The sequence below is a fragment of the Silene latifolia genome, chromosome 8 (assembly GCF_048544455.1).
Source record: "Silene latifolia isolate original U9 population chromosome 8, ASM4854445v1, whole genome shotgun sequence".
NCBI lineage: Eukaryota > Viridiplantae > Streptophyta > Magnoliopsida > Caryophyllales > Caryophyllaceae > Silene > Silene latifolia.
Genome location: NC_133533.1, coordinates 40,866,087 through 40,881,909, shown reverse-complemented (window position 1 = coordinate 40,881,909; position 15,823 = coordinate 40,866,087). Strand labels below are relative to the sequence as shown.

Below are 15,823 nucleotides of genomic sequence, written 5' to 3'. Positions count from 1 at the left end.
TGACAGCCATGCAAAAAGCTTGTGCTCAAATGCAACAATCTCAACCCCTTCCTCGTGCTCAGGTTTCCCCACCCCTTTTCATAGAGACGACTACGCGGATTACGGGCATGGCTTTGGAAGTAGTGATCCCGTTGTGCCTCAAGGTAATAATTAGTATCATCGTCTATGTTACTATGTTAGTTTATCTTATATTAGTATGTTAAGACTTTATCTTAGGTAAGAAACTTATGATTGTAGCTTAATATTTTAGTTGGTATATAAAAGCCATTGTTTTACGAGACTTTATCATGTAAGAACTTCGTTTTTCCAATCATGTTCGGTTTTCTATCGTTAATTTCATTGTCTACCCTTGATTCCTGCTCCTGCGGTCGACATGAAAATGGATTCCCGCTTGGCAGTCTACAGTTGTATATGGTTTTTTGCAGGTTTGGTTGTATTAGTTTGGCTTAAAACAATGCAAAATCGGCATTGTGGCTGGGTAGCAAGCTGCTGTTCCCAGCCTCTGCATTTTATTTTCCTGACGGATTTAAGTTAACAATCTGTTGACTATTCTGACGGAATAACCGTCAGGATTATAAAAAAACTGACGGATTATCAAAACAGAGTGTTGACTTTACTGACTGATTGTTCGTCAGGAGTCTTATTTACTGATGGGTGGCCCATCCTAGATTAGGCCTTTGACGGAATAGCCGTTAGTAATCCTCAGAAATATGAAATCCTGACGAAAAAACCGCCAGGATCCTGGTTTTCATAACGAATCGTAGTGACGTCAATTTCTGATGGAAAAACCGTCAGGAACCCGTGTTTCTGACGGGAAAAGTGCGTTATTAACGGATTTGTTCCGTCAGGTTTTCGTGTTTATTTTGTAGTGTCCGGAAGCCAAACGGCACTACGTCAAATCGGACCATCAATAAGGAGCGTATCACAAGAGTTTAATGCATTTAATAACGACACTTAGATTACCGTTTTCAAAATATTGGCGGAATCCTAGACCACGCTAATAAGAATAACGGTTTCCGTTGAAAACTGTTCTTATTATAATGTGACAACGGTTGTTTAACAAACCGTTATCAAAACCTTTTAACGATTTCCAAAAATTTGTTATAGAATCACCCTTATCAACAGTTGGTAGACAACCATTACTAGTTTAAGAAAACGGCGTTACGAAAACCGTTACTAAATTAACACCAACAACGGTTTTTGGTAACCGTTGTTATGTTATAGCTACGAGTTTCTTGTAACCGTTATCATTTTCTATTATGAAAGAACGGTTCCTCTGTACCCGTAGTCATTTATCATTTACGGGTTAAAAATAACCGTTATATACTTTTTCCAATGTTTAATATTCAACCGATGCATGTATGATAAATAATGAACCATTGCATGCATTGTTTTGTTTGACCATTATTACTATCCGTCCATTATTATATTCACACACGCATACATATTTTCCTATAAATATCACTTTTAATGTGATCAATTAACCATATTCACCAATTCATAGTTCAATTAATAATAGCCTATAATTTAATTAAAAATATTACACTTCGATCACTATGTCGTCGTCTTCTACACCCGCCGAATCACAATCAAATACCCGCTATGTCCATCCTATTACCTGTATTATACACAACCTCCCAATCAAATATGATGACAATGGTAAGGCTTTTTCGAGAAGTTTTACTTGGATGAGAGATATGCTTCGTCAAGGTGGTTATACGAACGTTAAAAAGGTCCACCCAGCTTGGACTAAAGTTCATGGTTTTCTTGGTTACGCAATGATCGAGTTTGAAGGTTTTGGGAAGAAGCTGGAATCTTTCCGTCAAGTGAGAAAACTCCAGGCAAGATACGAGGATCATGTTGCTGGGAAGAAACTTATTATACGGATGATGTGTTACAACCGCAATATTTATGGATTGCAACTAATTGTGACATTAATCTATTAAGAACATATCGACACTATATTGACACTTTGCCTCGTTCATGGGAGCCGGAACAAGTGCCTCCTAATAATCCACATATTGAATTCCCAATATTTATCTCAATCGCAGGGGAATCACAAGATGATTATGTTGATTAGTTATTATTATTATTATTATTATTATTATTATTATTATTATTTTTTTTTTTTTAAAGGATGCGCGCAGCTTTCATTAAAAGAAAAATAAAAGTTTACATGAAATTGGTGGGGAGCCGAGAGACAATCTGGGCTCCCACACCCTTAGCAATAGCAAAGCTAAGTCTAGTAAAAATGTAAGCGGCCACCCGAGCCCCCGCATCCTGAGATACCGAGAATTTCTGGATCCGCTTGAGCAAGGCAACAACATCCGAACCCAGCTCCCCAAGTGAAGATAAAGAGAAAGGAAGGAAACCTAACCGCTACCGCGCACAAATCCCCATACTTCGCACACTTTCGCCGAAAGAAGATCGGCCGACAACCCGGCCAGGCACAAAATCCGTCATCCCGATCCCGAGTCAAAGGAGAAGAAACCGTCAAGTCAACGCACACATCACGTCCCCGTCCCAAGAATAAAGCAATAAATCCGCAGGACGAAGAGAGCCACCATGTCCATCAACCAAACCAATATCAACCTCCTTTCCGCAATAATACCGGATCTATAGCAGATGTCGAAAAGAGTGTCCCGGACAAGGTTATGCCGATGTTTAACGCCCACGATGCAAGACAAGAAACAGCGTGGTCCCCAAAAACATCCTCAAGCAAAAAACCCGAGAGCATGCGGACGGGGCCTAGATACCGTGAATAACGGAACACCCGCACGATACCCCAAAGACACTACGGTAAGTCCTCCCGTTCATAGTCCGACCCAACCCCGAGATAGGAACCGCACGTAACCAATCAGAGGAGTGAGAACCTGCCGAGATCGCCAAAAAGCAAGCGGCGTGGTATCAAAGAGAAAACAGACTCGAGGCAAAGAAAGAACGTCGCGAAATAAATATCCGCAATTTCTTCATAAGTTTGGGGGCGCAATTTCACAAGGGTTACCTCAAATACCCAGAGATCATGTAGTCGCAGTAAACACTGCGCGGCATCATCAAAAAGGGCCAATGACTACAATACCCGGAAGGGCCGAGGAGCTTAGCTCGCAAACCACAGATCGCAAACGAGATGCAATAAAAGCATAAAATAAAACATCTCCCGCCGCATAGACACCAAGACCACCAAGCTGAAAAGGGAATGTAGCAAGGCGCCACTGCCAATCCCCAACACCCGGCCCTGACGCGGTGACAATACGTTCCAAGCTAGAACGAAGAGCGGCATCAAAAGGAAGATGGACATACCCAAAAACACTAGGGGAGCAAGTACGAAGTGAGAAGTAGAGCTTGGAAATACCAGTACAAGCTCGAAGAAGAAGCAACTCACATTGCGGGTCCTCAATCCTCGCAACCAAATCCATTAGCTCAATGGTCTTGGTTACTCTCTTCGCCACAATCTCACTGCTAAAATCAGAATAAGCGCTGACAGGTCCACCCAAAACTGTAACACCACGCAATGGCCGAGAAATAGAATGGGGGAAAACCCCAGGAAGTCGACTCCGAGGATCCTCAACAGGCCAAAAGACCTCCGTCTTGGAGACATTAAGATGCAATCCAAAACGAGGGCCATCCACCATAATCAAATCCAAGACCTTCCTCACCTCCAAAGTATCACCCACGATGGTGCCATCATCTAAGTACCACGCCTGCAAAGTGAGGTCAAAAGTGTCCCGGATCTTGCAAACTAAAGGATGCAAAACCAAAGCGAAAAGCAAAGGGCCCAACGGATCACCCTGACAAGACCACAAGCAGTGCTCTCCATAAAAAAGGCGGGCCGAGCTGGAATAACAAAACTCCACCCAACGGGAGAGAGCCGGGCAATGACGGCGGACCTCCTGAAGCATGGTCGAACGATCAACAAGGTTGAAGGCATTCTGGAAATCAACCAGCAACATAGAAAGCCCCACCTGAGCCCCCGAGCCTCAATGAGCCGGTTCAAGGCATGCAAGATAGCCTCTCCTCCACCGGACACACCCACCCCGAACTGAAGCCCATCAAAATAAGAAGATAAAGACGGACCAACCATAGAAGCACCAACCTTAGAGACAAGCCGTCTCCAGACCGTACCAACAGCAATAGGCCGAACCCCACCACCCGGTTTAACGAGTGGCGTGAGAGGGGTGCTGGCAATGTACTCACCCAGAGGAAGAGGACACCGGCCCTCAAGAAAAAGATTAACCACCCTAGTAATAGAAGTGATCAAATCGTCAGAGATAGCCACAGCAGCGCCACACAAACAGTCCATAAGGTGCTAGGCACGAAAACCATCCCTCCCACAAGAAGTACCACGTGGGAAACTCCGAATCATATCCAAGACCACCGCCGAAGAAGCGACCAGAGGATGATGATCCCTAGACAATGGAGGCAATGAAGGAGGCGGGGCGACATGATGCTTCTCACGCAGGGCCATTATTATTATTATTATTATTATTATTATTATTATTATTATTATTATTATTATTATTATTATTATTATTATTATTATTATTATTATTATTATTATTATTATTATTATTATTATTATTATTATTATTATTATTATTATTATTATTATTATTATTATTATTATTATTATTATTATTATTATTAGGGTAAATTGATAAGTTATACCTAGTATAATTCACTTTTTCAAATCTTATACCTAAGATAACTTTTTTTCAAAACTTATACCGAAGTTCTTATTTTTTTCCAAACTTTATACAAAATCTCAAACAAAGACACAAATGGACAGTTTTGCCCTTATTAATTAAGCAATCACCCCCTTTCCCCACAACATTAACCAATTAACCTCTCTGAACCACCACAATAAACACCCCACCACTATCATGACGACCCACCTCCTCCCCCTGCTGACATCACCACCGGTTTTCAGCTGCCACCCATGTGCCATCGTGTTGGCGAGCCTTCCTAGTGTGACCCCATTAAAATACCCACAGCTAACCCACAACCTCCCAAACCCAAACCTCCCTTTGTCCATTCCATCCATGGAATCAATACCAATTAAAGCCGAAATTTTGAGAGGCGAAGTTGTAAGTTTCTTCAAGGCTAAAGCAAATGCTACCTTGCCTCCACGACTATGGACAGAAATCGCAAGCTTGTCGGTCCAGCAATGGTATATAACTACAGGGGAATAATGCCATGGTTTAAGTTATAATTTTCACCTTCTATGTTTTCGCAATATACGATTGTTCACACTCGATAAATCGGAGATTGTGTCTTTGCATTTAAATTTCAGCATTTAATACTTCACTTAAACCCCATCCGCGGATCACCTCCGTGTCGTTAAGAACCGACCAACCCAAACGCTCAACCAAAACCCACGCCTCAACCCCTCATTAACATTAGATCTGTTTTTTTTTTTTTGTATGTGGGAGAGGGATTGTCAGTGGTGAGGGACGAATTTCTTTGATAGGGGCGGTGGTTAGGGTTTCTCAATCCAATCGTCATCGTTCATCCTTGTTTTTGGAGGTTCGGCGGGATTGACGTTGAGAGGAATGCCCCCGAACGATATGTGGGGCAGCGACGCCGGTGGAAGGGCACTTGCAGGGGTAACCTGACATCGGCGATGGTATCGATGGGGGAGGAGGTGAGTGGTGGTGATGGTGATGGTGATGGGGTGTATGTGGTGGATGAAGGGTTACTGTGGTGAAGATGAATGAATTAATAAGATGGGCAAAAGGGTGATGATGGATTCATGGGTAATTAGTAAGGGTAAAGTAGACATTTTGTGAGATTTGGTATTGAGTATGTAAGAAATGAGGATTTTCGGTATAAGTTTTGAAAGAAAGTTATCTTAGGTATAAGATTTGAAAAAGTGAATTATAATAGGTATAAGTTATCAATTTACCCTTATTATTATTATTATTATTATTATTATTATTATTTTTTTTTTTTTTTTTTTTTTTTTTTTTTTTTTTTTTTTGAAGAAAGTCAGAATTCTCATTAAAATGGGAATAAAGTTTCTTACAAAGCAGAACCAACTAAAAGACTAAACACCCAACTGACCACAATCGAGTCACCCTAGAAGTAACTGGAGCATTTGGGAGTTGTATATCCCATTACTCCAAGCATACATATTATTATTATTATTATTATTATTATTATTATTATTATTATTATTATTATTATTATTATTATTATTATTATTATTATTATTATTATTATTATTATTATTATTATTATTATTATTATTATTATTATTATTATTATTATTATTATTATTATTATTATTATTATTATTATTATTATTATTATTATTATTATTATTATTATTATTATTATTATTATTATTATTATTATTATTATTATTATTATTAAAGTTGTTAAAACCGCGCGTCTTTTAATTTTTTGTTATGTATGTGTTTTTCTTGAATATATACGTGGTAGTTTATTTTATTTTCTAATTATTTATTGCAAGTTACGTAGGTTTAAAATATTTGTTAATAAGTCAACTTTTACATTAAATTAATTACCAACGATTTTTAAAAAAATTATAAATGTGACTATAAATGTTAAAGCATCCTTTACTAACATTCATTAATCAAATCTTAATATTTCGTCCCCATTACACAAATTTAAAACAACATGGCAATGAACCCTAATTTTATCAACAACGAAGAATGGCTTACACAAACGATTGCAGATGATGGGAAGGTTCTTGTCGGGCTTCCCACCGATCAACACCCATTAATCAAAGAATCCCTTGAACATCAACGGAATTATTGGATTAAGAGGCGTGAAGCAGTCCGGCTTGTCAACCAAGCCTCCTCCTCATCATCATATTCATACCCTCGTCGGCCTATTACTCGCAACTTGGCTACAGCCAGAGATATGTTGAGTTGTAATCTTCTAACCTTATCTCCACATGCAAGTCGTGTCCTTGCATATATTCAATCTGTTATTGCAAAATATGAAGCCAATGACCCGGAAGTTAGCGGTATACCAGAGTGGCGTAATTGGTGGCATGTTGAGAAGCGCTTTTTACGCTTAACCGGTGTTGTTCCGGCTTATTATACATCTTTTGATTTATGATAAATGATGTAATGTATTTGGTTTAAAATTAAATGAAATGATCATTTTGAATGTGTTGAGTTATGCTTGTTTGATTTGCTTTCATTTTTTGAACTCCATAGATCAATCAGTAATCAAGATCAAGATTGCTGCTACATAATACTCATCAACAACGGTTCACCTGCAACCGTTGTCAATTGGTTCATCAACAACGGTTCACCTACAAATACAACCGTTGTAAATTTGTTCATTAACAACGGTTCACCTACAACCGTTGTCAATCGTGACGTTCTAACTTTAACGTGTACTGTTTATTAATTGTTTGACCATACGACTCAATATATTAAAAAAATAAATACATGTAAACTATGACCATATGACTCAATATATTAAAAAATAATTAATTGTTTGACCATACGGTATTTTTTAAGCCGTGTCTAATATTTCTCATTATTCTTGATTTGACCAATGCACGGACTGTTCAGTTATTTTTTATTGAATCAACGTTGTATTATTGGTGGGTTTGAATCAACACTGCATTATTGGTTGTTGATTCTATAATTTTAATTTTGTTCCAGAATTATGGTAGTTAACCAAGGTACAAATATTGTGAGTCCATGGGTGCAGAGGGATCGTAAGTTGTCAGAAGAAGCAGGAAATAAAAGATTAAGGGAATTGCTTCGTCAACCGAGCTATATTGAAAGCGAGAAGAAAATGGATGCATTACGAGAAAGGTTAAAGGAACAATGTCCTTTCCATTTCATTAAATTCCCTCCTAAACATATAATTCTTGAAGGTACAGAGGAGAATTCATCGGCTTTCGAAGTTGGTTCTTCTGAGGATTTGATGGTGGGGTATATATTACCCAGATGCGATTGGTATGTATCTACCATGAGTGAACAACAAAAGCTTGGCTTCAATGGTGGTTTAGGTCATCGAAAGTGATGTCGGATTTGGAGGAAAAGATCAGAGTTGAAATAGACTCCTACACCATCATTAATGGGAAGAGATATTGTCCATGACGTAATGTATTTTGGGTCATTTGATTAATGTATGTTTATTAATTGCTCATTGGGTTGTATTTAGGAAACTAATTGAGGAAAGAAATTTTTAATATATGCATTAACTACATTAGGTTGTGTATAATTTAGTCTTGAATTTCCATTTTCCCCTACTTGCTATCCCAGTTGCCTAATTGAAAAAAGAATTTTTTACTAATTTAATACGGATTACCAAGTATGGAAGATGCTTTTTTTTTTTTGCGGGAAAAACTTGACACAGTGAAAGATAAATGACAACGGTTAGGCACCAACCGATGTATTATAATGAACACAATTACGGGTTTATAGTCAGCCATGGTCATATTGCAAAATACAGAATACAGTTTCACTTAACCCGTGTTTATTAGTTTCAATTAAATAATTCTTCAACCAACACACATGTAAACCTTCTCCTCGCTCACTTAAAACCCTCGAACACTGAGTTTTCCTAGAACCACTACTATTCTCCATCGCCGTCGTCTTTGCAGTCGTTGTCGCCGTCGCCATTGCCTCTGCCGTCCCCTCCGTCATCGTCATACCGGGGCCGGCTTCTCCTCTTTGAAGAAGTAATAATAAACCCTACTCCTTCGTCTCATTAACTTAATGTCTTTATTTTCTTTTTTAGTTGTGATATTATCCCCTAATTATCTTAGGTTTATTGTGTGTTAAACAACACCTATTATTTTAAGTATATTGTGTGTTAAACAACGCCTATATTTTTAGGTATACTGTGTGATCTTTTATTTGAGACGGTGCTCCTACTATGTCGACTTAATGCTTAAAGTTAGTAGTTTGTTAATTTATGGTTTAGATATAGGTGGAAAGCAGAAAAGAAATGATGGGAAAAGTTCACACGAAGAAGATTCAGGTGATGAGAATAATTTGGGATCGGATACTAGGCGAATGAGCCATAGGGTTTCCCTAGAAGCAATAGAGAGAGGGATACCTAATAAACTTGAATAGGATAAATTAACGGGGCTGCCAGATGGTATCTTTGCTTCAAAATTTGCGAGTTGGATCGGTTTTTGTGTAAGAGAGTATGTGCCTCTCGGTTTGCCGCGTATCGATCAGTTGAGTAAAGACCAGGGGGAAAAGCTATGGGGGAGAATAAATATATGTATATACAATAATAAATGCAGTGAGATGAAATTATCTTAGTATTCGATATGTGCTATTAGCCGAAACTAACAAAATATGCTCACCATATATGCAGGCAGCTTACACTGTCCCCCAAGAACATAATGGTTACCTTAAAAAAAAAGGGGAATCCTTCAGAGTATGGAAGTTAAAGGTTGCTCGAAACCACTTGTTCAACAAGAAGACCGGGGAAATAAACAAGAAACCACCAACGAAGAAGTATCGGTATGTCAGCCAGCAAGATTGGTATAACTTTATTGCTTATAGGCAGTCTGACAAGTTTAAGGTAATTTATCTGCGACTCATTGGGATCACTTTATTAGTAATCACTTAATAAGTAATGAAATATGCTTATGTTACTCGATACAATTCATTTTATGAAGACTATGAGTAAGCAGAACCCAGAGAACATTTCAAAGAAAGAGAGCGTCTTTCATGGCTCTAGAGGTGGTTATAGATTGATTAAGAAGAAGCTTGGAGCTGTCAATCGTCACGACGCTTGGGTGGCCGGTCACACTCCTAAGAATGGAAAGTTAGAATCTCCATATGATAAGGCCATCAGAGAGAAAATTGTAAGTTTGAATAAATATGTCACTCCTATCACTGGTGGTCGGTTATATAATTGTGAGTTTAAATAAAATTTAGTTGCATAATGGTTTTTTGTGTATGTAGAGGATCTGTGAGAAGGAGGTACAAGAAGGAAAATGGAAGCCTGAAGGACGTGATGACATTCTTGCTAGGGCAATCGGCAAAGCAGAGCATCCAGGTCGTGTGAGAGGGGTATCGACGCATGTTGGTATCACTAAGTATTTTGGTAAAACTACTCGAAGGACAATGAGTGATGATGATAGGGTATATAAATACTGTATTTTATTCAACATAATATATATATATATATATATATATATATATATATATATATATATATATATATATATATATATATATGCTTGAAATTGTACTACTTATTTTAATCATATTCATTTATACTACACAAGTACAAACAATAGCCAGGTTGATACTCAGAATGGTGGAAACGGGGGATAAGCCATCCGAAGAAGAGTTGGTTATGGTTCGGCAAGTCATAAAGGAAGCAGGGGAGAAGAAGGAAAAAACGGGCATGCGAAGTGAGGAAGACATGGCAAATGATCAAGATGGGGTAGATGGAGAGGAAGCCATGAAGGTAGGGGAGAAGGAGGTGGAGGTGGGAGCCGAAGACACATTCTTATCATCTCCAAATCCGGATTTTGACGAGGTATTAGCTACTATGACTAGTTTATAATTGCTGTATATATACTAATTAATTAAATTTATTAATTAAAATAGTGTATGTATATATACTAATTAATTAAAAATGTGAAGGTCGTTTGCAAGAAGCCTTGTGTTCTTTACTACAAAGCTCCTGCAGTAGCATCGGGCAAAATTGATCTTGTTAGGGGAGTAGCGTTCTATTACGACCAGAATCAAGAAGTTGAGGTTGAAGGTAATCAAGGCATTGCCCTATGTGAGGGATGGAGGGAAGTGGAAGTGACCGAGTTATATCCGGAGGAGTATGGTACTCTAATAGTACCACATAGTGATAATTGGCTTTTGCAAGATGTCGTGGCTTCTATTGTGCAATGGCCTGAAACATTCATTAGTGTTGACATCTCCGGGGTAGTTATGCTAAAGCAAACGCATTTTATATAATGAACGCCTTTAAATTTATTAGGGTAACCTTATCTATCATATACTCCCTCTCATCCAGACCAAAGGTTACAGTTGCTTTTTGGCACTATTCATGGTCGTAGGGAATCTTTAATATTATTCTTAATCTATAAGACAAAATATAGTCATGTGAGATCTTGTTTGATTTATCGTCATGAATGCTATAAGAATATCAAATTTTTATAATTTTTAATAATGTGTAACTAAAGATATGCACGTTACAAAACGTGCATCGACAAGTGTGATAAAGCAACTGTAACCTTTGGTCTGGATGGGAGGGAGTAGTAAGTATTACAATTTTTACATTTGCAGGGGTTACACGAAGTTATTATGGTTGAAATTAGGACTAATACGTCAACACTCAAAGTCACTGATTCGATTGCCTCTCCACCCAAAATTCAAGAGGTAGTAATAATTTGAAAAATAGATTGTGAGTTTTTCCTTTTTTTTTGGTTATTTAAATTATATATGATGTCTCGTGTAATGTATGTAGATATTTTTTTTTATAAATTGTAGACCGGGGTTAAATCAGACGACTTACGTTATAAGCCATCTACTTTTGCTGCACACAACGCTGGTGTTCCTCTTAAACCTAGATATCACACCGATGATTATAAGCAAAAATTGAATACTCCAACGTTGGTAGCTTTGCACCAGCTGGCTGAAAGGAAGCTAGCTATCAGGGAAGTACTCATTATTGAGATCAGAGAGGATGTTATGGGCGAAGGTACAACTGTTCTTATGGATGGGGAATCACTGTGTCAGTTTCTCGACCTTGACGAGTTAGATGCCATGCACATTGTAATTTGGATGAGCAAGTTTTTTAATTAAAACTTGGCATTTGGTTTTACGAATAGTGATGTTTATTTAAATCATCAATGAAAATAACATTCTTCGTTCCATTTGACGTAATAGGTACCTGTGTACACACATCGCTGAGGGGAACTATGTTTCTCATGACTACGGATTCGTGTCATCTGAATTGTTCTCTCACAAGGTGATTGGATACAAATACATAGACTACATCGATAAAATTGCTGAACGGTTGATGACGCCCAAAAGCCTATAGTTTGCCCCATATAATGAGAATCAGTATGTATAGTACTTTATTATAATGAATCACGATTCTATTCATTTATTAACACGCTTACATGCATGTATATGAACTAACAGTTCAATTTTCAATATTTCATAGCAAGCAATGGCTGCTAACGACAATCAGTGTGAAAAAAAGGCATAGTGTACTGGATTGACTCTTGCGGACATAGTCCCAGTAAGAAATTTGTAAAGATGATGACTGAGTAAGTTTACAACCTTACATTATAGTGTCAATTGTTATTGTATGACCTTTGAAAACAAGGCTCCTTTTAATATCCCATCAGTATTACTGAGCCAAATGCTAATTATAATTTCCTGTATATATTTATGAATTAGTGTGTTGAAGCAATTGGAGCATCAAGTCTAACTTTTGTAACGATAAAAGTAAGTGTATTCTTAGTAAGTACTCCTATAATTTAATTTATGTTTTTGCGAGAGGTTGAACTAATTTAGCTTATTTGTATGTGATTTATATAATAGTCTCCTCTACAACCAGACAGCAAAAAATGCGCCTTTTTCTGTTGTCGGTCCATGTGGGAGATTATCACCCGAAAGTATATCAACATAGAGTCACCGGTTAATGTGTTTTAATAACTATTTCAAACATAACTTGGGTTTAATTCTGTGTAATATTCCACTTATTGTGTCTATTTTGATTAAGTATATTTTGATTTGTAGTTCCCACCTTCAATCAACAACAAAGATCCAACCTATTCGAAGGAAGACATCGCCGACATGAGAAATAAGTGGGCCACTTATTTGTTTTCATTAGCGGATGGTCAATAGTCTGCTCATTATGTATGTGTGTATATAGAGCCATGTGTAATTAGTTTTGGTCACCCTGTTTATAATATTTTGATGCTGGGTTGAATAGATCAATCTGTGTAATATTCTGATGTTGCAGGATTGAAATTTTGCAATGCACAGCTGCTGAAATGCTATTTTGCAGTAGCATTTCAGCGGAACCTGCTACTGCAAAAATTAGCATTTCAGCAGCTGCTGGAACCTGCTAAAACAATTTTTTTTAAAAAAATATTTATAAATTCGATTACGGTTAAAAATAAAACCATGGTCAATAAATCTATTGAAAACGGTCTCATTTAAATAAAAACCCGTTGACATTTTTTTTTTTTTTGGGAAAATGTAAGTTGACATTAATCTCAAATTTCCATCATACAAACCTCAAAGCTTCCAACTACTCAGATGGGGACTTATTGCAAGCCCTCCAACCAAACAGTGGTTGCTCGACACTTACTGACTACGTTAATACACCGTAATCTATCACTGATTTGGCTTTTAAGCCGTTTACATAACACTTTAGGTCTGATTAAACTATTTTCTATTCTGCACTTGTTTCTGCATTCCCAAATATAGTACATCAGACTGCACACCACAGTAGCTATCACCTGCTTCTTCAGTAAAGATCGGTTCCTTAGACTGAGCCACCATTGAACCACATTCTGCTCAGGTATATGGACCCCTACCCACAGCGAGATCAAACACAAGCACTGAGAACTATACACACATTCAAAAAACAGGTGCTTATGAGACTCCTCCTGTAACCCACATAAGTAGCACTGATTGTCTGAGATAATCTGCATCTTAACCAACCTGTCTTGAGTGAGTAACCTTTGCTGAGTAACAAGCCAAGTAAAGAACTTATGCTTAGGTAGCATAAGCTTAATTCCCACCCAAGGAGCCCATCTGACAGTTGCAAGAGCAGGCTGCAACCATTTGTGACCATCCCTGATAGAATAAGTACAAATGCCAGTAATAAAAGGCTTCAGAATAGACTTAGTTTGACAAATCTTCCTCCAAGCCCAGCTAGAGGAGATAGGAGGTTCATAGCTCATCTAATCCTTAGCCTTTATATACACAGCATGCACCCATTTAACCCACAGATGATCAGCTTTGCTCTCAATCCACCAAACATACTTTCCTATGGCAGCTGTGTTCCATAACTGCAGGTTTTTCAAACCCAGACCTCCTTGCTTTTTTGGCCTGCAAATGATGTCCCAAGCCACAAGAGCAGGACTCTCTTTAGTTTCCTTTCCATGCCATAGAAATTTTCTACAAATTGCATCAATTCTATGAATAACAGTCTTGGGAAGAATGAAAATTCATGCCCAATAGGAATGCAAAGTATGCAGGACAGATGTGATCAACACCAGACGCCCAGCATACGAAAGTTTCCTGCTACCAAGCCCCCTTATTCTCTCCACAACTTTCTCAACAAGGCAGTTGCAGTCCATGACTGATAATCTTTTAGGGGAAACTATCACCCTCCGATATCTAAAAGGAATAACACCCCTTTTCATACCAGACAATGATTCAATATCAGCCATAATCCCTTCACTTACTCCATTAAAGTAGATGTTAGACTTGCCTTTGTTCATCACAAGACTAGAAGCCCTAGAAAACAGCTCATAAGCATGAATCATAAGCTCCACAGATCCCTTCTCTCCTTTGCAAAACATAATTAAGTCATCTGCAAAACACAGATGACTTAACTGGACACTCTTGCATAAAGGATGATACCTGAATCTGGCATGTTTCTGAGTCACCCATAAAATTCTACTTAAATAATCTAAGCATAAGGTAAAGAGGAGGGGAGATAATGGATCACCCTGCCTCAAACCTCTCCTGCCTTTGAAAAAACCAAACACCTCCCCATTTAAGGCAATGGAATATGATGGAGAAGTCACACAGTTTATAACCAACTTGATAAATTGTGCTGGGAAACCTAGTGTTTTCAAAAGATCACCCACAAAAGCCCATTCAACCGAATCATATGCTTTTTGCAAATCAATCTTCATGAGCACTCTAGGGAACATGTCTTCCTTTTGTACAATCTAACCAAGTCCTGACAAATAAGAATGTTTCCCACTATATCCCTTCCTATGATGAAGGCTCCTTGTGAAGGACTCACAATATCAGGCAAAATTGTACTCAGTCTATTACAGATAACTTTGGAAATACACTTGTATAAGGTATTGCAACAAGCAGTAGGTCTATAATGCATCACATTATCAAGAATATCTACCTTGGGCACCTGAGTAATTATGGTATTATTACTCTGCTTAAGTAAATTTTCAGTTTGGTACACATTTTTCACAACATTAATGATTGACTGTCTAGTGATATGCCAAGTATCCTTGTAGAATTGACTAATAAACCCATCAGGTCCAGGAGCCTTGTCCCCTGGTATATCAAACATAACAGACTTAATTTCTAAATCAGTTAAAGGAGCCAACAGGGAAGAAATATGCTGTGGCTCCAGACATTTCCCAGCTCTAACAATGCCTTCATTCAACCTCTGCACAGGTTTGGATGACCCCAAAATATGCTGATAGTACAGCTCAAAAACTTTTTTAATCTCCTCATAGGAAGTACATAGATTATTATGCATATCCCTAATCTGGTACACCCTATTCCTGGCCCTTCTCCTCTTAATACTTGTATGGAAATAGGCAGAGTTCTCATCCCCATCCTTTATCCATTTCTCTTTAGATTTCTGGTTGAGAAACTTGGCTCTAGCTTCCCGCAGAAACCTCAGTTCCTGAGAGCATTCCTTCTCAGCAATAACAAGGTCCTCATTTAAAGGATCAGTACTTAGAAGAGTTTGAAAATGTTTTAGAGACAATTCAGTGACATGAGTAAGGTTCTCCACATCACTGAACTGATCTCTATTAAACTTTTTTAGATCTTTCTTCAGCATTTTCAACTTTGTCACTACTTGGAACATAGGACTTCCCTTTACGGTACCAGACCAACCA

The 15,823-nt window shown here is 37.9% G+C and overlaps 1 protein-coding gene across 1 annotated transcript; it reads right to left on the bottom strand.

Annotated features, from left to right (window-relative positions):
• Positions 1-13,258: 13,258 nt before the first annotated feature.
• LOC141595077 (uncharacterized) lies at positions 13,259-14,863 on the bottom strand. The gene is made up of 4 exons (XM_074415051.1): positions 14,686-14,863; positions 14,232-14,535; positions 13,923-14,117; positions 13,259-13,793 (listed from the first exon to the last, which is right to left on the bottom strand). Exons 1-4 carry the CDS (start codon positions 14,861-14,863, stop codon positions 13,259-13,261), a joined length of 1,212 nt encoding a protein of 403 aa, XP_074271152.1.
• Positions 14,864-15,823: the final 960 nt, after the last annotated feature.

Bases quoted from the DNA above. Each gene is read 5' to 3' on its own strand.
- LOC141595077 (XM_074415051.1), bottom strand. From the start codon at position 14,863: ATGAAGATTGATTTGCAAAAAGCATATGATTCGGTTGAATGGGCTTTT. The intron at 14,536-14,685 runs GTTTGAGGCAGG...TGTGTTTTGCAG, and splicing joins TTTTTTCAAAGGCAGGAGAG to ATGACTTAATTATGTTTTGC. The intron at 14,118-14,231 runs GTATGCTGGGCG...TGCAATTTGTAG, and splicing joins CTTGGTAGCAGGAAACTTTC to AAAATTTCTATGGCATGGAA.